The sequence below is a fragment of the Manis pentadactyla genome, chromosome 9, assembly GCF_030020395.1.
Source record: "Manis pentadactyla isolate mManPen7 chromosome 9, mManPen7.hap1, whole genome shotgun sequence".
NCBI classification, from domain to species: Eukaryota; Metazoa; Chordata; class Mammalia; order Pholidota; family Manidae; genus Manis; species Manis pentadactyla.
In genome coordinates, this window is record NC_080027.1 from 50,837,635 (window position 1) to 50,858,433 (window position 20,799).

At 38.6% G+C, this 20,799-nt stretch overlaps 1 protein-coding gene across 2 annotated transcripts in view; it reads left to right on the plus strand.

The window, feature by feature from the left end:
• Nucleotides 1–20,799, plus strand: part of CTR9 (CTR9 homolog, Paf1/RNA polymerase II complex component) — a 36,067-nt gene that overhangs the window by 11,834 nt on the left and 3,434 nt on the right. The window contains exons 7-23 of one of the 2 annotated variants that reach the window (XM_036918015.2): nucleotides 5,590–5,697; nucleotides 8,882–8,989; nucleotides 9,101–9,337; nucleotides 9,552–9,641; nucleotides 9,740–9,868; nucleotides 9,975–10,158; nucleotides 11,331–11,419; nucleotides 14,277–14,462; nucleotides 14,550–14,637; nucleotides 14,836–14,891; nucleotides 16,491–16,607; nucleotides 16,764–16,909; nucleotides 17,837–17,908; nucleotides 18,457–18,592; nucleotides 18,743–18,889; nucleotides 19,302–19,459; nucleotides 20,508–20,604. In XM_036918015.2, coding sequence (XP_036773910.2) covers nucleotides 5,590–5,697; nucleotides 8,882–8,989; nucleotides 9,101–9,337; nucleotides 9,552–9,641; nucleotides 9,740–9,868; nucleotides 9,975–10,158; nucleotides 11,331–11,419; nucleotides 14,277–14,462; nucleotides 14,550–14,637; nucleotides 14,836–14,891; nucleotides 16,491–16,607; nucleotides 16,764–16,909; nucleotides 17,837–17,908; nucleotides 18,457–18,592; nucleotides 18,743–18,889; nucleotides 19,302–19,459; nucleotides 20,508–20,604 — 2,148 coding nt within the window. Of the gene's footprint in view, nucleotides 1–5,589; nucleotides 5,698–8,881; nucleotides 8,990–9,100; nucleotides 9,338–9,551; nucleotides 9,642–9,739; nucleotides 9,869–9,974; nucleotides 10,159–11,330; nucleotides 11,420–14,276; nucleotides 14,463–14,549; nucleotides 14,638–14,835; nucleotides 14,985–16,490; nucleotides 16,608–16,763; nucleotides 16,910–17,836; nucleotides 17,909–18,456; nucleotides 18,593–18,742; nucleotides 18,890–19,301; nucleotides 19,460–20,507; nucleotides 20,605–20,799 lie in introns of both variants that reach the window. The other variant, XM_036918014.2, reaches the window with a different exon arrangement.

A 20,799-nucleotide genomic window follows, 5' to 3' on the forward strand; every position in this document is an offset into this window, starting at 1 on the left:
TGTGTCTAGGAGGAAGGAGATGGGGCGACCGTCTACTATTAAAGTAACCCTGGGCTCCTGTTTGGTGATGGAAATGGTCGGGCGAGAAGCCCCCGGGCCCCGTCAATCTTATTCTGCCAGCCCCACTACGGAGGGCTTAGGATGGGGGTTGTTCGTCCAGCCTCCCCTTCGGGTGGCTGGGCAATCAGACCCCCAGTGGCCCTTTTTGTGGCATCTGGGGCACGGGGTGGTAGGAGATCTGGGGGAGGGGCATGCCCTTGACCAATGTCCTTCTTGTCCACACTTGAAACAAGCTCCTGGGGGGCCTTGTTTGTAGAGGGGCGCCCAGGTTGTGGTTTTATCAGCTGGGCCAACATTTGGAAATTGGCCTGATCAGCCTTTTGTTTACGGCGTTCTTTCTCCTCCTCCTGGTTATGGAAGACTTTAAAGGCCACTGTTAGGGTCTCAGTCTGTGGGGTAGCGGGGCCCTGTTCTAACTTTTTGAGTTTAGCTTTAATGTTGGGGTAGCTTTGAGCTAGGAAGTATGTCATAAGGACATGTCTCCCGTCAGGCGTTTCTGGGTCCAGGCTGGTAACTGTAATAGGGCTTGAGGGAGTCTGTCTAAGAACTCGGAGGGAGTCTCCTCCCTCCTTTGAGTTATGTCTTGGAGCTTTTGAGAATTGACTACTTTACGAGCTGCCTTTTTCAGACCTGTTATTAAGCAGCAGGCGAAGATATCTCAAGAGCAGAGACCCATGGCAGTGGGGGACTGAAGGGTTCTGGCTCAGTCTGTGGGGGAGAAACAGGTGATGGGGGCAAAGACGGAGGAGGCTCCTGGGACTTAGAGGGGGGCTGAAAGGCTCAGGCTTGATCTGCAGGGGGGGTGAGGTGGGGGAGGAGATGGTGGTGGAGGAAGGGGGAGGGGCTGTTGTAGGAGAGGAGGGGGAGGCGGCGATGGCGGAAGAGGGTGGAGGGGTTGTAGGAGGGGGAGGGGCTGAAGGGGGAAGCCTGTATGGCGGAGGTTCCTCAGCTGGGTTAAAGGTAATAGAGGAGGGACTGGGAGTGTGTGGAGGGGAGGGAGACAGCTTGCAGGCTAGGAGAACTTGGGGGGAGGCTGGGGGAGGAGGCGGCGGCGGCAAGGGAGGCGGGAGGAGGAGGAAGCGGAAAGCTTCGGTATAGGGAATCTCCTTACATTTTTTCAGGCGCTGGCAGTAGTTAAAGAGATCGCGAGTGATGTCAGGATCAAGAGTTCCCCCTGCGGGCCATTGGTGGTTATTGTCTACGGGGTATGTCGGCCAATCTTGGGAGCAGTATGTGCGGAGAAGTTTTGGTTTTATATCAGGTGTCAGGGAGAGGGTGGCTAGATGCTTGAGCAGGCATTCAAGAGGTGAACTTCCAGGGAGGGATGAGGAGGCTCCCATGGCTAAAGGACAGAGAAGGAGACAAACAGGGGAAGACGAACGGAGACCCTCGGACTGGGAGCAGACCGCACGGAGACAAAGGGCGTCCCCGATGACCCTTGGTGGTCTGCGGAAACTCGTATACGAGTCGGTTTCTTAGGAAGTGTGGTCGTCACCCAGACTTCTCTAAGAAGGCAGAGTGCCGGGGTCCGAGGAACCTAGTACTAGGAGTTTTCAGCGGAAGGAACGGAAGGAGGCCGGGGGGAAGGGAGCGTTCTCATCCGCAAAGGAGTCACCTCGTTTATGGCTGTCGGAGGAGGGGCCTGAGGGTCCGCCGCAGCCATGAAGGCCTAAGGCGGGGAGAGTTCCCTCCTCGTCGGGGAAGAGCGGCCCGCTCCGGGGGAAAACTTACCCAAAGGCCAGAGAGGAGTGGTGAGTGTGAGGAGCCAGCGCCGGAAAAAGAGGACGAGGGCAAGCTGCTGCTGGTGTCTGGGGGAAGACGGGGCCCAGTTGGGGTGTCCTGTCTCCCGGGTTTCGGCACCAATGAAAGGAAAGGAGCGACACACAGCAGCAATTCACCGGAGAATTCCGCTTTATTAGGGAAAGGTGCTGGGTTATATAGGAAGGGGCATGGGGTGATTGTGGTGTCACTTCTACGGGGCTGGTGGCTATTGGCTAGGTGCTGGGAGTGGGAGAGGGGAGAGAGGTGATTGGGCTTCAGGTGGCGCCGGCGGGAACCGAGGACTCGGAAGAGAAGCAGGAGGTTCGCCATCTTATGGGTGGGGGCCCTTCACTAACAAAGCAGAAAATCTCAAGCAAGAACTGAACAAGAAAAGAAAAAGAGAAAAAAGTTAAACAGAAAAACATGAATTAAAAAGGGGGGATTTAATTACAAATGCAGTATTTAAAAATCTTGAGGCTTCCAGTTCCTGGCACAATGATGAAATAGCACAAGCTGTTGTCCATCTCTCTCAATTCAAAGCCTAGAGAAGTATGTAGAACTTAGATTTAACTGTAAGTATGTAGAAGAATTTTAACTGTAATCTCTAAGTGTTAGGCAGGAAAATAGATACAAGCAGTGTAGAAAGAGAACAAGGTCCGTAAAGCCCCCTAGAAAGGACTCAGCTAACCAGTTAAACTAGAAAGCCAGAAAAGACCAGAGTTAGAGTTAATCAGTTAAAGCTCAAAAGGTCAAGAGCAACTTGGCCTTGAATGTTTGAATATTCCCCAGATAAAGAGAAGTATCTAAGCATAGCCCATGTCTTCATTGTGTCAACTAGATCATTGTAAGATTTACTCTAGCTTGCTAAAAGGTCCACCTATAAACAGCATAATAAAAACAGGGAGATCCCACCTTAAAGCCAAAATTGCATTTTAAAAAATCCAGGAAGTAATAAGATTCTTAGCCTACCCTTTAGCAAACAAATAATAACTCGGCCCACCCTGGAGGGCAGGGCAAATAGTCCTAATTGATATGCCCCTGGACCAAAAAGCTGCTATTCTGGGAAGAAATCAACAGTAAATTTCTTGTGTTAATTTTGGAGAATTACCTGGAAAACTAATCAAAAGAAAGATGTAATGACTCATCAAGGATAAACATTCAGGGACTACTTAACAAGTCCACATCCCTAGCCCTTTGAAAATCCTCAATCACCTATAAAACCCCAGGCCCTAAAACCTTGAGGGGGCCTCTTCTCTGATGTAGCTTACACTCTCCTTTCTCTGAGTGTGCACCTTTTTTTGCTTTAAATAAATCTCACAACATTTTCTCTGTGCTTTTCCAGTGGTGTCTTTGTTACTTTGCTTTTGCATTCTAATCACCTTATACTCTGACTTCCCTGCATTTCCAAACCAATTTTCCCCCCAACATAGGAGCCCCCAGGAAGATAAGGAAAATAGGGAGAAGAGAGTCAGGCATCATGGTTAGGGGATAGCTTTTGGGAGAGAGCAATAACCTAGATATACCTCTAGCAGCATGGATATTATCTTAAAAATGTGTTGACAAACAAAAATAATCAGAATGAGATTCATAGCATGTATACTTTTTATATTTATTTAATACACATAAACAACATCACATGTTTCATAAGATAGTGCATACTAGGATATACATCCAAAGTGGTGGTTCTGGTGAGGAGGGGATTAATTGGGATTGAGGAATATATGAAATAAAACCAGAGGGGTTTCCATGGAGCAAATATGACAGGATATAAGAACAGAAGTATGACAATACAGTGAGTAGCTTTTTGCTAATAAATTTGCCTCTTATCAATAGAAATGGAAAATTCAAGCCAATAACCAATAAAGAAGTTGAGTCAGTAATCAGCCTCGGCTGTTTTACAGTTAAGTTTTGTCAAATTTGCAAGGAACAAATAATCCTTAACACAAACTTGCAGAAAAAGGAAAATGAAGGAAATCTTAATTTTTTTTAGGAGGATATACATTTTAAACTGAATTCTATAGTAATAAGTAGTAAGGAGAGAAAATTTATAAGGCCAGATTCTGTTTATGAATATACAGCCAAAAAAGTAAAAAACAAACACCCAAGTAGAGTTTATCATAGGAACACAAGGACATTTCAACATTGAAAAAAACAACAACCTGGCCATTTATCTGGATGCAGAAAAAGCATTTGAGAAAATTCATCACTCATTCATTCTATTGTAGAAATAGAAGTTGTTGGCAGAAACTGTCTATTGCTTTTCCAATAGCCATTTCACAGAAACATAGAGCCATGTTTCCTAACAACAGAAACTCAGCTTTGTTCAGGTCATAGGAAGAGACCCTTTGAATCCAAACAGTTTTCATAGAACCTGACAATCTGATCTAAATTTCATAAAAGCCAAGTGTTAGTCTGGTGAGAGGAAATCCCAGGGCAAAATACCTCTAAAAACCTAAATCAAAGGGAGAAATAAAGTTTAAAAACCCATTTATTGCTTACAAACTCCAGTCCGGGGCCATCTCTCTTTCCTGCTCCAGCGGAAGCAAAACCGGCCCCCCCCCCCCACCTTGGAGGTACAGATAAGCCCTCTGTTGCCCAGGTAATTACCCACTATATGGAAATGAACTTCTCTCCACCCCTGAGGAATGATGCAAATGCACTAAAGCCATACTTCTTTCCACCTCTGAACACCTATTGATATGCAGATGTACTAAAGCCAGGCGAGATATTCTGGAAATGTTACAATTTTACCCACACCAAGAATCAAGATTAGCCAAATAGTTTTGAATAACAATGAGGTAGGGAGAGAACTTATTTATAGAGCTTATAGAGCTATAGTGATAAAGCTAGTGTGATAGTAGTACACAGTAGTACCAGTGGAACAGAGAGCTCAAACTGACCTGCATAAAGATGGAAACCTGATCATAACAGAAGTAGCCTGATCAACCAATGGACAATTGATAATCAAAAGTTATAACCCTAACTCATGCCATAATTAGTTACAGATGGATTAAAGATTTAAATGTGAGAAGCAAAACTTTAAAACCTTTCGAATAAAATACGTAAAGTACTAATACATGCTACAATAAGGATGAAATAGACTAAGTGGAATAAGCCAGGCTCAAAAGACCGCATTGTATGATTCCATTTAAATGAAATGTTCAGAATAATCAAATCTATAGAGACAGAAAGCGAATTAACAGTTGAATAGGGCTGGGGGTAGTGGAGAATGGGGAGCAGATAAATGGAAAATGACTACTAATGGGTATGGGCTTTCTTTTGGGGATCATGAAAAAGTTACAAAATTCAGTTGTGATAATGGTTGTACCACTCTTAACATACTAAAAAAAGTTGAATTGTACACTTTCAGTAGATAAATAGTATGTGAATGATATGTCAACAAAGCTGTTAAAAGTGTACTCTTGGGGTATTTTCTACTATTTGCCTTAGGGATTAGTCGTAAATTATTTAGGACTCTACTATCAAGCATATTTATTACATGCACCAAATACCAGCAGGCAGGAAGTGCTTTCTAGTGGGCATGCTTCTGTAGTCAAATTTGTTAACAAAACTAAAGTCTAATGATTTAACTCACTGTTTGAAATTTTTTATTCCTGGTAAAGGTTAACTAAAATAAGAGTTATATTTTAGTATCTGAACTTAGACTTATATAACCTATTTCTTCGGACTGTAAAGAAAACTTTGAAAAAATGCTAATTAAGTAGTGTTTTCTTTCACTCAACCCTGCTGCCATTGTTTTCCTTTTAGGCTGATTCCATCAAAAATGGTGTTCAGCTTCTTTCCAGAGCCTATACTATTGATCCTAGCAACCCTATGGTATTGAACCACTTGGCAAATCACTTTTTCTTCAAAAAGGTAGAAGTCATTTATTTAAAGTCATTAGTTTTTAAATCCTGATTTTTATTTTTCTCTGTTGCAAAATTGAGAATTTCATTAACTTGGATAGAAATTTGAAAATGTCAAGAGTTTTTTTTCTTCCAATGAAAGTTTGTATTAGTTATCTGTATGTTTGTTCATTCATTTGATATTTACCAACACGTTAGGCCATACCCCACACTGTGATACGGATGTAGAGATCGGGAACATGTGGTGCTGCACTCAAGGAGCTCAGTTCATAGAAAACACAGACTCATAAGCAAATGTAAATGTGAAAATAAAGGTCTCTACCCGGCTGTGGTAGAGAAATGAAAGAGGAAGTGATTAAGTGGTTAAGGAAGGTTTTCACTGAGAAGGAAAAGCTCTTGAACTAGGTTTTCTGGAGGAAGTTACTAGGTAGTTGAAAGGGGAAAGACACAGATCTGTGAAATAGTTTAATGAGAGCCTAGCATATGGTGGGCTCATGACAGGATCCAGATAGTGGGGCAGCTGTGTGATACGAGGAGTTTGGACCTACTTATGTAGGCAACAAGGAGGCAATGAAATTTGTTTTTATTTTGATCATGATGTAAGTTTTAAAGTTGCCACTAATTCTGCAGAAGCAATGGTATTTTAGGTTTCATAAATAGTAAACCCAAGATTTCATTGACAAATTGTTTATACAGTAAGCATGAAAGTTTAATCTGCCATATCAAAACCAGCTATTAAATTATACTAAGAACTTTAAAGTAGTTAAATCGCAGTTTAGGTAAAAATGCACAAAACTACATCAGTCTTTATTAATAATAGATACTATGTTGCTGTTATTGTTGCTATTAAATGCCAAGCCTGGTTAAAAGTGCATTCCATGAATTTATATAATATTCATATAATCATATGAGGTAGGTAATATTATCCCCATTTTGTGGATGAATAATTGAGACAGAGTTAATAGCCTAAGGTTACATAGCCATTAACCGTGAGGCTTCACTCCCTGTGGCTGTGAAAGCATCCTCCCCTTTCATAATAAATTACTAGTTAAGCTTTACCCTGTAACTGTAATAGTATTAAAAGGCAACTACTTAGGGAGAAGATGGAAATGCATCTTACAAGTAAATATTATTTAAGGTAAAAGAGCTACACAAAGTATTTTGGTTTTTACAGAAAAAACAAAGGACTGATGATTCTGATATTCAAGTGCTCAACAATATATTCAACAATCAGAGCTTAGAGCTGTTAGGACAGCTTCCTTGAACCAAATGAAAATTACTCAGTTTTTGATTTTCAATGTTAGTCACCTTTCCACTGCTGAAGATAAAGACTTGCTTGTACTTAACACAATCAGTATGTACAGAACCTTACAGATTGCTTGAGTGAAGTATGCAAATCAGGCAGCCTGATCTGTGGTCAGCACTGTGCCAGGTGATGTGAGGTCGTCTTGTGCTGAGTATGTATTCTTAAGGTTTATAGAGTGTATATACATCTGTTTTCTCAATGTGTCACTTTAGCAGCCCGAAGAGGCAGATGGGCAGGATATTTCTGTTTCTCTTTCTATACATAAGAAAATCGAGGCTCAGAAAAGTTCAGTAGCATCACTTGCTGAAATTTCTTTCACTAGCAGATAGTAAAGTTGAGATGTGATCTTTTAATTCTCTGCCCACCACACTACATTGTCTCCCCCACAAAAGAATCATTTAGCTGGAAGAAAATGTATTATTAACACCTCAGACACTTCAATAATTGAGTGGTAAAGAAGGTTTAGATATGAGAGCTCTTATGACTCCTGGAGTAGTTATCAGAGACCTCCAGAGAGAGCTGAGAATTGAGCTTGGTCATTGATTGGGAAGAGAATTAGCCAGGATGCAGAGTAGATTAAGGACAGAAATTGTGGAGGAAGAAACTAAAAAAGATGAAGTTTCATCTTGTGCTGAAGATGTGAATGTGGAATTTAAAAAATAGAATAGTCAATCATTGTTAAATTTCAAATGAACTATTTTATTCCCTAAAAGGTGTGTCACGAGTCATAGAAAAATAAAAATAGGAAAATTAAAGTAGATTCCATAGCAAAATAAACCCAACATTTGACCCTAACCCTCATCCTAGAGTTATATGAATATAATAAAAAAGCTGTAGTGACACAGCTAAAAATGTGGATTTTGAATTACTCAGTTCAAATTCAGGCATCACGATTACATAGTTATGTGTCTTTGGGAAAATAAATTAAGTTCCCTAAACACTAATTTCCCCACTTGCATAACAGTAATAATACCTACTTTATAGGATTTGAGGGGTGGTAGTTAGGATTAAATGTAATGTGCATATTTAATAATTATCTAATGGGAAATAGTTACTGTTAAAAACTGCAGTCACATTATTTATTCCTAATGTTAAAAAAAAAAAGGTCGAAACTGGCCACTGACCAAACAAAAGCTCTACTTCAGACCAGTTTTCTAGTCAAACAAATAAAATAGATTCCTATTAAAACCAGAAAGTTTTTTCCTACCCCTGATATACAAACTGATTTTGAAACTCAGATTAGCTGGGTATACAAATGAAAGCCAGGTCCAATGGGATGGTCATAACTCATGCTTTCAGCAGAGCTGAATTCAAATCCAAGTGCTGGATTGCTTCCCCTATAGAGGAAGAATCATGTGACAGAACATTCCCTTAGAGTCAGAAAAAACCCTCAAATTCAAATTCTAGCTTCTCCACTTTAGACAACATACTTTGTTTCTTTAAGCTTCTGTTTCCCTGTCAATAAAATGGTAATGACACTCTGTGCAGGGTTTTTGACTAAGCTTAGAACTAATATGAGTATCATACCTAGCATAGTGCTTGCATATAATACTACTCAATTGTCACTGCTGCCATTTCTATGAAAAAGGGACTTAACCTCTCTTAGGTTTTTCTCATCACAAAAATAGGGGTAATACCTCAAAGGGCATTAAATGAAGTAACAGATATATGGGCAAATGTCAAGTACTGGGTAAATGTTAGCTCCTACCATCTCTCCTGAATTTATAAGCAAGGGGTATGAGAAAAATGATTTGTAATTCTGAATACAGTGCTGTTACTGTTAATTTAGTTAACAAATTTTAAAAATGAAATTTGAAGAAGCCTTATGACTGAGGCTGTTAGAGTTGTTTGAGTTCCCTCAGTTGATTTCTGAATCTTCGTTGTTCAGGATTATAGTAAAGTCCAGCACTTGGCTCTGCATGCATTCCATAACACAGAGGTGGAGGCTATGCAAGCAGAAAGTTGCTATCAGCTCGCTAGGTCATTCCATGTTCAGGTAAGATAATTGTATACCTTTTCTAAATATCTAATTCTTTTGTTTTATGGTTTTGCAAGACTTCAAAAACTTTTGTATGTTTTGTTGGTCTTGTTTGATCTTCCTTTTTAGGAAGATTATGACCAAGCTTTCCAGTACTACTATCAAGCCACACAGTTTGCCTCATCCTCTTTTGTGCTGCCGTTTTTTGGTTTGGGACAAATGTATATTTATCGAGGTGACAAAGAAAATGCATCTCAGTGCTTTGAGAAAGTTTTGAAAGCTTATCCTAATAATTATGAAACTATGAAAATTCTTGGCTCTCTCTATGCTGCCTCAGAAGATCAAGAAAAACGAGATATCGCCAAGGTATGTTTTTTAAAATCATAGCTCTTTTCTGTTAGTTATCCTTAGACTCTTATTCTTCATTATTGCTAGTGGAAATGTGATGGAAACAGTTTTGTCAGCTGAGCTTGTTCCAGTTGAAATAAAAACAGTTGAATTATTAAGCAGGGTAGAGTAGCCACCACTCTTTACTTTGACAGCCGGCAGTTGGAATAGATGATGATCTGTTTGATCCCAGGGTCATTTGAAGAAGGTCACAGAACAGTACCCTGATGATGTTGAAGCTTGGATTGAATTGGCACAAATCTTAGAACAGACTGATATACAGGTATTTTAGCAATGTTTTTCATCTCCTACCTAATGCTTGATGTAGTCTTTCTTTCATTTTTACATATACACCTTATTCTGTCCACCATGAAAATACAGGGTGCCCTTTCAGCCTATGGAACAGCAACACGGATCCTTCAGGAGAAAGTCCAGGCCGATGTCCCCCCAGAGATTCTGAATAATGTGGGTGCCCTCCATTTTAGACTTGGAAATTTAGGAGAGGCAAAGGTAGGAAAATAGAAATACTTCCTTTTTTTAATACTATCAAGTTGAATGCACACTTTTTTAGATGTAGCACCTAAGTCTTTTAACAATGTAATTTTCTTTCTCATAGAAATATTTTTTGGCATCATTGGATCGTGCAAAGGCAGAAGCTGAGCATGATGAACATTATTATAATGCCATTTCTGTTACAACATCATACAATTTAGCCAGACTGTATGAGGCAATGTGTGAATTCCATGAAGCAGAAAAAATATATAAAGACATCTTACGGGAACATCCTAATTATGTTGACTGTAAGAATTTTAAACTTTTTTGTGTTTGTATATTAAAATTCCTACAGCAGCTGCAAAAATTTAGCCTGAAAAAATATCTTTGTTAGAACCAATTGTAAAAAATTTTGAAGGTTATAATATCCCCTTCTCTTCAAGGCAAATTGTGGCCTTAAAAAACAAAGATGCAGCTTGACTTAAATTTATGCTAGAAACTTATAAACAACTAAAAATCAGTTGGACCATGTGTCATAGACTTGCTTATCTTTAGTGGGCAAGCTACATTTATTAAATTTTTAAGAAGTGCTTGGCATATTTGGTGACAGATTTACCTTTCTGATGGTCTTGCTTTTATTTTATATAAACATTTTATTTGCATTGTTTATAATAGAGCAATATTTTCCCTTGAAATAATTATTGCTAAAAAATGTCCTACCTTGAGTATTTACAACCTAGATGTTGCGAAATTCTGAAAGTTTTTAATTAAAAATATACATACTGTACTTCCCTAAAAAGAACCTGAAGCTATGATGTTTTGACTTTGGTTAAATCAGGAGCTATTGATTTGGCCTCTGTCATGCTGTTATGGATACAAAAGTGATTTTAAATAAGTAAGATTTTAGTTGAATGCTAGACTAAATTTGAATTGATTTGATAGGCAGTAGTAAGCCATTATTGGTTTCTTAAGGAGAGTGACATTTGCTGGAGAAAATAACAATTTGTGTTGCACTTTTGTATTATCATTTAAAGGGAAGAACCACAGTTAGAGACCAGGTTTTCAAACTGGTAATCCGTAGTAGTCCATGTTTTCACTGTTTTGCCAGAATAAGCAGTTTTTTAAGGAAAAGAAGCTGACAGAACTATACTTGAGAGAGAAATTGGAAACAGACAGCTCCAAGCTTTTAAAATAACAGCTTGAGTTAAGGACTTTGACCAGAATGCTAACATTGGGAATGAAGTGGAAGAGATAAAGCTGAGGTTTCAAACAATAAGACTTGAAAGTGACAGAGTTGCTCTTTAACTTGTTAGATTATTAGTTATATTGATGTTTGATATTCTTTCACCTGAGGGGACTTTCTGTTCATTGTATGAATGTGTTAATAAAAAACAATTGTTTTGAATGTATGACTTTAAAATTATGATTCTTTATTATAGCTAATATTTTAAAGATAAAAGCTTTAAATGTATATTTTCAGGCTATCTGCGGCTAGGAGCCATGGCTAGAGATAAAGGAAACTTTTATGAGGCTTCTGATTGGTTCAAGGAAGCTCTTCAGATTAATCAGGTTGGTAATATTAACTCTTATGTTTGAAAAATAGTTATTTAACTTTTTTCCCCCAGTAAATCAGTTTTTCCTTTTAATGGCAATCACATTTCTAATATCTTGGCATCTCCCATTTACTTGTTAAAGATACTAACAAGTATAGCTCAGAGATAGTGCATATTCTGTTATAGATGGCCACGATAAAGCAAATATCACAATAAAGCAAGTCAGATTAATTCTTTTGTTTCCTAGTGCATACAAAAGTTATGTTTACACAGTACAGTAGTTTCTTAAGTGTGCAATTGCATTACATCTACAAAAACATTTAAAAATACTTTTATTTCCAAAACATGCTAACCATCATCTGAGCTTTCAGTGAGCCATAATCTTTTTGCTGGTGGAGGGTCTTGCCTCAGTGTTAAGGGCTGCTGCCTGATCAGGGTCCTGGTTGCTGAAGGCTGGGCTGACTGTGGCAATTTCTTGAAATGAAAATGAAGTTTGCTGCTTCAACTGAATCTTCCTTTTGCAGAAAATTCTCTGCAGCCTGCAATGCTGTTTGTTAGCATTTTACCCATGGTAGAACTTCTTTCAAAATTGGAGTCAATCCTCCCAAACAATGCTCCTGTTTTATCAACTAAGTTTATGTAGTTTTCTAAATTCTTTAGTGTCATTTTAACAATCTTCACAGCATCATCACCAAAACTTGTTGAAGGAGTAGATTTCATCTCAAGAAATCATTTTCTTTGCTTATATATAAGAAGCAACACCTCACCCATTCAAGTATTGTCATGGGATTGAAGCAATTCAGCCACATCTTCAGACTTCACTTTGAACTCTAGTTCTCTTGCTATTTCCACTGCAATTGCAGTTATTTCCTCCACTAAAGTCATGAACCCCTCAAAGTCATCCATGAGGGTTGGAATAAACCTCTTCTAAACTCCTGTTAATGTTGGTATTTTGACCACTTCCCATGAATCACAAATGTTCTTACTGGCCTCTAGAATGCTAAATCCTTTTCAGAAGGTTTTCAGTTGACTCTGCTCACATCCATTAGAGGTATCATTATCTATGGCAGCTATAGCCTTACAAAATGTTTTTCTTAAATAATAAGACTTGAAGTTGAAATTCCATGGGCTGCAGAATGGATGTTGTGTTAGCAGGCATGAAAACAACATTCATCTCACTGTCCATCTCCATCAGCACTCTTGGGTGACCGGGTGCATTGTCAGTGAGCAGTCATATTTTGAAAGGGATCTTTTTTTCTGAGCAGTAGGTCTCAACAGAGGGCTTTAACTATTTAATGAACCATGACAGATATGAGTCATCCAGACTTTGTTGTTCCATTTATAGAGCACAAGCAGAGTAGATTTAGCGTAATTCTTAAGGACTTTAGGAATGGTAAATGAGCAGCTTCAACTCAAGGTAGCCAGTTGCATGAGCCCCTAATAAGAGTCAGCATGTCCCTCGAAGCTTTGAAGCCAAGCATTGACTTTTCTCCAGCTATGAAAGTCCTAGGTGACATCTCTACCAATATAAGGCTATTTCATCTACATTGAGAATCTGTTATTAAGTGTAACCACCTTCATTCATTATCTTAGCTAGATCTGGATAACCTGCTGCAACTTCTACATCAGTACTTGCTGCTTCACCTTGCACTTTGATGTTATATAGGTGGCTTCTTTCCTTAGGTCTCATGAACCAGCCTCTGCTAGCTTCAGACTAGCTAGCTTCTACAGCTTCCTTATCTCACTCAGCCTTCATAGAATTAAAGACAGGCCTTTGTTCTGGATTAGGCTTTGACTTAAGGGAATGTCATGGTTGGTTTGATCTTCTGTCCAGACCACTGAAATTTCCTCCACATCAGCAATAAGGCTGCTTCACTTTCTTATCAATCATGTGTTCACTGGAGTAGCATTTCCTTTAGAACTTTTCCTTTGCATTTATAACTCACCTGTTTCAATTAGCCTATCTAACTTAGCTTTCAGTGTGTTTCAGCTTTCCACATGTCTTAAGCTTAGTCATTTTTTAGCTTTTGATTTAAAGTGAGAAATATTCAACTATTCCTTTCATTTGAACAGTTAGAGGCCATTGTAGGGTTATTAATTGACCTAATTTCAGTGTTGTGTCTCAGGGAATAAGGAGGCCTGAGAACAGAGAGCGAGATGGGGAAACACCTGGTTGGCAGAGTAGTCAGAACACATGCAACATTAATCAGTTAAGTTTACCATCTTATATAGGCATGGTTCATGACACCCAAAAATAATTACAATGGTAATCAACTGTTCATCAGCTGAACATCACTGATCACAGATCACCATAACAAATATAATAATAATAATGAAAACTTTTGTAATATCACAAGAATTTCCGAAATGTGACAGAGACATGAAGTGAGTAAATCCTATTGGAGAAATGGTGCCGATAGACTTGCTCAACACAGGGTTGTCACAATCTCCAATTGGTAAAGACACAGTATCTGCAAAGCACAGTAAGGCAAAGTACAACAAAATGAGGTGTGTCAGTATAGAAGTCATCTACAGTTTTTGATGGTGACCCACCATAAGAAATAGATCTCCCATCATAGCCTCATATACACGTGTGTGCACGAACAACTGAAAGTTTTGCAAATCATTATGTACTCTTTGCCATGTACAATACACTGATATTTTTACCACATTGTATTCCATTGCATCACTTATGCTGATAACTATACAGTAAATTGATTTTACAATTCACTGATCTCTTTCTGCTATCAGTTTGAAAAACACCATTGTAAATGTAGCTTGTAAACCTCTTCAGTATTCAGTTACCGTGGAAAGATGATTGATCTCTCTGAATCCAAATTGCAGATTTGCTTCTTTTTATATATGTGTTTCAGGACCATCCAGATGCTTGGTCTTTGATTGGTAATCTTCATTTGGCAAAACAAGAGTGGGGCCCAGGCCAGAAGAAATTTGAGAGGATATTAAAACAACCAGCTACACAGAGTGACACTTACTCTATGCTGGCCCTTGGCAATGTCTGGCTCCAAACTTTGCATCAGCCCACTCGAGATCGAGAAAAGGTAATTTCTTTTTGTCTCTTTAAACCAAAAGTGATGGTTGTTTGATTCTAGTTTGAATTTTTAAAAAATGTTTGTTTCTTTTTATAGGAAAAGCGTCATCAAGATCGTGCCCTCGCCATCTACAAACAAGTACTCAGAAATGATGCGAAGAATCTGTACGCTGCTAATGGCATAGGTGATTATAAGATTTGCATATCCATAATGATTTGTGAAATGAATGATTTTGGAGGAATGTTTAAAGATCAGAATTTCTCCCTAGATGTTAGGGATGTACTAAAGGTTTTATGAACAACTATTTTAAAACAGGACTTTCAGTTGTTTTTCTGGCTACAATGAGAAAATTATTAAATGTGAGGCCTTTTCATAATTTTAGGAGCTGTTTTGGCCCACAAAGGATATTTCCGTGAAGCTCGTGATGTATTTGCCCAAGTAAGAGAAGCAACAGCAGATATCAGTGATGTGTGGTTGAACCTAGCACACATCTATGTGGAACAAAAGCAATATATCAGTGCTGTTCAGATGGTAATGTCTTACCTTGCAAGATATTTTAGTATCATGTTCATTGTTAAGCACATATTTTCTTAATTATATAGCCCTGCTATGAAGCTGCATGCTACCTCTTGTTATACTGTGTCTCTTTGAACATTTATAATTATATAATATTAAGGCCAGTCTTTGATGTCCAGACAGAGATGTACATCCTGGTTCTGCCACTCGTTGCATGCCTTAGGCAAAGGATATCCTCTCTGGTTCAGTTTCTCTGTCTCTAAAATACAGATAGTTAATCTCATAGAATTTAGTGAGGATCTAGTATTAAAAATACTTGGCAGCATACTTGGCATTGACACACCTGCAGATCAGTAAGTACCCAGAAGATCGTAGCACTTAATATTCATTTGCTTATTTTACCCTTTAATTTCTCAGACAGGAGAACTGAGTTTCAGAAAGGCTAAATGACATTTTAAAAAGAGAAAAAAGCTCTGTGGGGAAAAGTTTTCGTGACTATAGGATTTTGTTATACTTTTTTCTGTTTGTTTAGTGCTTGAACTTGAAATAAGAGTCATACTCAGCATCTATAGTGTATTAAAAAGTAAAAAGGCTCTAAGGCTCTATGGGAAATACTATGGTCAGAAAAAGCCAACTCCTTACCAAAAGTAAAAGACAAGAGCAGTCCAGGCTCTGGGAAGTGGTTAATTTTTTTTTCTAAGAAAGGTGGTTATTATTGAGTTCAGAATATTGGAAAGGCATTAGTCAAAGGACTTACAGAGCCCAAATTGCATGCGGTAGTCTCAGAGGCTGTATTTTTGGAGGTGGGCCTTCCTGATCTGCAGAATAATAGTGTTGCCTTTTAAAAATACTTTTTAAATACCTTTTAACTTTTTAATATACTATAGATGCTGAGTATGACTCTTATTTCAAGTTCAAGCACTCAACAAATAGAAAAAGTATAACAAATTAATAACTAGTGTATTCAGGGGAAACTTTCTAGCCATCTTCCATGAAAAAGCTCTTTCCTATGACAAGATATGTTCCATGGTAAAAAAGTGACATGTTCATGGCAAAATTAATACCAGTGTTGCTATACTGGTTTTACCAACAAGTTAAATAAAACTGCAGTTTCTCATGCTCATGGCCAGTAGGTTCCACCAATCCTAAAGGAAGGTGGCAGAGAGCATAACTCATAGAAGCCAAGTGTATGACTTCTAGTAAGTTGTTAATAAGCTGATTCTAGATAGTTTTACTAAAGATGAAAAGGGCCTTCCAGTCTTCCAGTCTGTTTCTCCTTTTAGTGTTGGTCCAGTTTTCAAATGTAACAATTATTTTGAGTCTCTACTTTTTCTTATGATTAGATTTCTCTGTTGTAAAAATGTAACCTGGTGAATGTCAAAAGTCACTCAGTTATTCTTTGAAATTAACCATTGAAAGGGTAAAATACCTTTTCATTGAGCTTTCAAATCACTTGAAAATTTGTTACAAAATGACAATGTAATTTAATCCTGTGTATCTTAACTTTTTGTTGTATTGTAGTATGAAAACTGCCTCAGAAAGTTCTATAAGCACCAGAACACTGAAGTTCTGCTGTATTTGGCTCGGGCCCTCTTCAAGTGTGGCAAGTTACAGGAATGCAAACAGACTTTGCTGAAGGTAAAAACAACTTGTTATTATTCTCATTCAGTTCTATACTGCATTGTATTTTTTAAAATTCTGTTTTGTGCATGTTCATATACCTAACCCTCTATTTGACTAAAGTCCTTTCTATGTTATTAGAATATATGAAAGATTTGCCTTTTTTTTTAATAGGCTAGACATGTGGCACCCAGTGATACAGTTCTTATGTTTAATGTGGCCTTGGTCCTGCAAAGATTAGCTACCTCTGTCCTGAAAGATGAAAAGAGTAATCTGAAGGAAGTACTTAATGCTGTGAAAGAACTGGAGCTTGCACACAGGTAAAGATTTTGTAGAAACAACCTCTGAAGTGCTTTGCTTCCTTAAACCCATGTCTCAAAAGGTGCTGAAAATCACTTCCCTCAAAAGGGAATTCATTCTCTATTAGCAATCCCTCTATTTTTAAGCCAAAGCAGACAGCTGCCACCAGGTGGCACCAGACCATACCCAGGAGCCTGTCCCATAAGCTGACCCCTAGGACTGGCTGGCTAGCTTTGCAAGCTTGCCCAAAATTTTTCATTAATTTGACAATAATACAACTCAGCATCTTACCTACTTGAAATTTTGGACTCTACTTACGTTGGTTTTACTTGTTATCCAAGTGTGTCTTTTTATTGACTTACATTGAGCTATGTATGATTAAGGCCTTTCCTCTTAAGTACCAAGTAGGTTTTTTCAACTCAGCTCAATGTGGAACTTTATAGCATTTACTTGGTAATTAATGTGTGGTAAAATTAAAACCTGATACCTCTTCAGGTTCTGTCCAACCTTATTTGAATTCTTGTTTAAGCTTTCTTGCTTTGCCCATAGAGTGTAAGTGCCTTCATGGTCTATGCCTCTTAAGCTCCATGCTGACATATTTAGTCAGTTAAGTATTTAGTACTAATTAAACTACTAATTGCTTGAACTGATTTTTAGTTATTTGTGAATTTACTGATAACATTAAATATAACTGCATATCTTAATGAGCTTCTCTTTTAGTCAACGTATTTAGTAGTATATTGATGAGATTCTTTTTTTAAATGAGTTGCATATATAATTTTCCTATTGAGATGATAGCCCTTTGAGTATTAAATACATTCATGCAAGTCAATCAATATGTAAGCCTTTTCTCAGACTATTTTTGTAGAACAGATTAAAATCTAAAGGGCCTATTTCATTAGAATTTTTTTGTCAAGTAAGGTATTTTATTTTTGCATTCTATTTAGATACTTCAGTTACTTGAGTAAAGTGGGAGATAAAATGAGATTCGATTTGGCCCTTGCTGCTACAGAAGCCAGGTAATGTTAACTACTTTAGAAGGTGACTTTGGGTAAGTCAGTGATATCCATGTGGGCTGAGAGAGTGATACAGTAGTGAACAGGTTACTGGCTTTCCTGGGATCAGTCTTTCACACTCCTCTCTGGGACTCCTTAGCCTGGACCAAGACTTTTTCCTAAGGATCCTTTCAGGAAATATGGCAGAACTGATTTAGTGCAAGTGCTTAAGTCAGGTAGGAAAATTCTTTTCTATCTATTTCACTAACATCAGCTATGTCACCAGAATCAAAATATGATTCCTGACTCTTTGAGTCATGTGTAAAGATAATGTTGGAAATCTTTTCAGCTGTGCTTTGGGAAAACTTTTATGCTTTGGAAACTTAATGTAGTTGACAATATTGGCTTATGAGAAACTAAGTTAATTTTACTGATTAAGTCTTCTCATAAATATCAGCTGATGGTCCTGCTTCAGACTTTTTAATTTATGTAAGGAAAACAGATGCTTTGAGTTTTTGAACAAAAATATATACCAGCTGCATTCATATTTCTCTAAATATGAACTGTCCTAGACAATGCTCTGACTTGCTGAGCCAGGCCCAATACCATGTGGCCCGGGCACGCAAACAGGACGAAGAAGAGAGGGAGCTGCGGGCCAAACAAGAGCAAGAAAAAGAACTGCTAAGGCAGAAACTTCTTAAAGAACAGGTATTATGTGTTTAATTATATTACAGTTGGAGAATTGTGTGCCTTTATATACTTTGTATGTTAAAAAAAATCCCTTCTGATGGTAGCTATGATTTTTTTCATCCTAAGAACATTCTGGTGAAGTTTTTTCCTATGCTTTTTACCTCATAGGAAGAAAAACGTCTCCGAGAAAAGGAAGAGCAAAAGAAACTTCTGGAACAGCGGGCCCAGTATGTAGAGAAGACCAAAAATATCCTTATGTTTACTGGAGAGTCTGAAGCAGCAAAAGAAAAGAAGAGAGGTGGTGGTGGTGGACGGGTAAGATATGGCTCCTACTAACAGTGATGGCACCAGTCTGTCTTGACTTTCAGAAATGGAGATAATTGGCTATATTCACTTAGTACTTAGTCCTTAGATTTGACTTCCTCCTTTGTTAAGAGACGGTCTTCCAACAGAGAGCTTTAAATGGTATCCAGTGTTTAAAAATGCATTCCAATGTTAGCTCAGTACATTTTACCTTGTAGTGACCTAAGTAGTTGCTGATTTTGCCACATGAGACATTCCTCCTAATTAGAAGTCTTTAAAATATGGGCCTTACCAAACACTTCTCTGTGACTTGGTAACATATCCTTTGTTTGCCAGATAATAGGATAAGGCCTCTCTCTAGACCATAGCATTCCAGCCACACTTCCAGCAGGAAAGAACTGACTGTCACCTGTTTGGATTTCAGCGTTCTAAGAAGGGAGGGGAGTTTGATGAGTTTGTCAATGATGACACCGATGATGACCTGCCTATATCCAAAAAGAAGAAGAGAAGGAAGGGTAGTGGAAGTGAACAGGAAGGTGAAGAAGAGGAGAGTGGTGAAAGAAAGAAGAAGAAGAGGAGAAGGTATTATCATTAATGTGTTTTAAATAACCTTATAAAGGTGGCAGAAGACCTTTTGCCTTCTGAATCTTTCTTACACTTAGAATTTGAGAATACCTGATAATCACTTGATCTTCCGAGACAGTGAAGCCTTTTGTTCCCCCACTTCCTGTTTTAATCATAAGACTCCAGTACAAAATCCCAAGTACTTGGAATCCCCACATACCTCCCCAGCTTGCCTTCTGAGAGCTATACAATAGTCAAAACTGCCTTTCTTATGTCTTTTTTGTAATATTAATTGGAAAATGTATGCAATTTAGAATGAGAAAGCCTGGTGCATCCCCACTAACTGTCCATGTGCAGTGTTAGAAAGTTTACCAAGCCTCAGTGTCCCCTCTGTGAAATGGTCATTGTGATGCCCTCCTCATGGTTTTCCTGGACATATAAAATGTTAACTAGTGTTAAAGAAGGGCATTCTTATCTTCCCAGTGCCATCGGCTATTAAGATATGTGGTGCCAGGCCCATCCCTCACCTGGAGGTGCCCCTAAGCTGTCCCTTTCCTCTCTCGTGGTGCTTCCTTGTCCAAGAACCTCTGATTGGCTACCTTACCTAGACTTGTTCTTTCCTTCCCTTGGCTGATTATACTTGGGAAAGAACCTGATGAATTCATTTAAATACAGACCTGTGGAGCTGAAGCTGTGCTAAGGCATGAGCAAGCCTAGAGTGAGCAGTTGGGAAGGAAGAAGGAGGGGAAAGATACTGAGGTCTGGAGTCTGGTCTTTCCTCACAGCCTTTATCACTCCACCAAGTGGAAGATTCAAGTTTATCTTAGATTAATAAGGGGCTCAACAGTGAATGAATTAGTTGACAAATACCTGCTTTTACAGACTACCAAGCCATCTGCAGCAAGGGTAAGTTACGGCATCTGCCGTTCAGGAGTGCCCGCTGTGGTCGAGGACAGCACTCAGAGAAGTGTGTTCAGAATGGATAATGTTTTGATGCAAAGTAGTCTTCAACTTTATGGGCATGAGTGAATCCTGACAAACTTTCTCTTGGTGTTCACTACTTAAGACCTCCAAAGGGAGAAGAAGGATCTGACGATGATGAAACAGAAAATGGCCCCAGACTGAAAAAGCGCCGTCCATCAAGAGCAGAGAAGAAGAAGACTGTAAGTTCATTCATAGTACTGGGTTTTCTGTCCCCTGTAGACATAGAGTTGCAGGACATTAGCATGCTTTCTCTCCCTGCAATTTCTTCAAGCACAGATGCTTGTTTATTGGTTGCTGTTTGATTGTATCACTACAGTACAAACCCAGTTTAACAAGATGTCCTAATGTGAGAGTCTTGACTGATCTGTTATTTT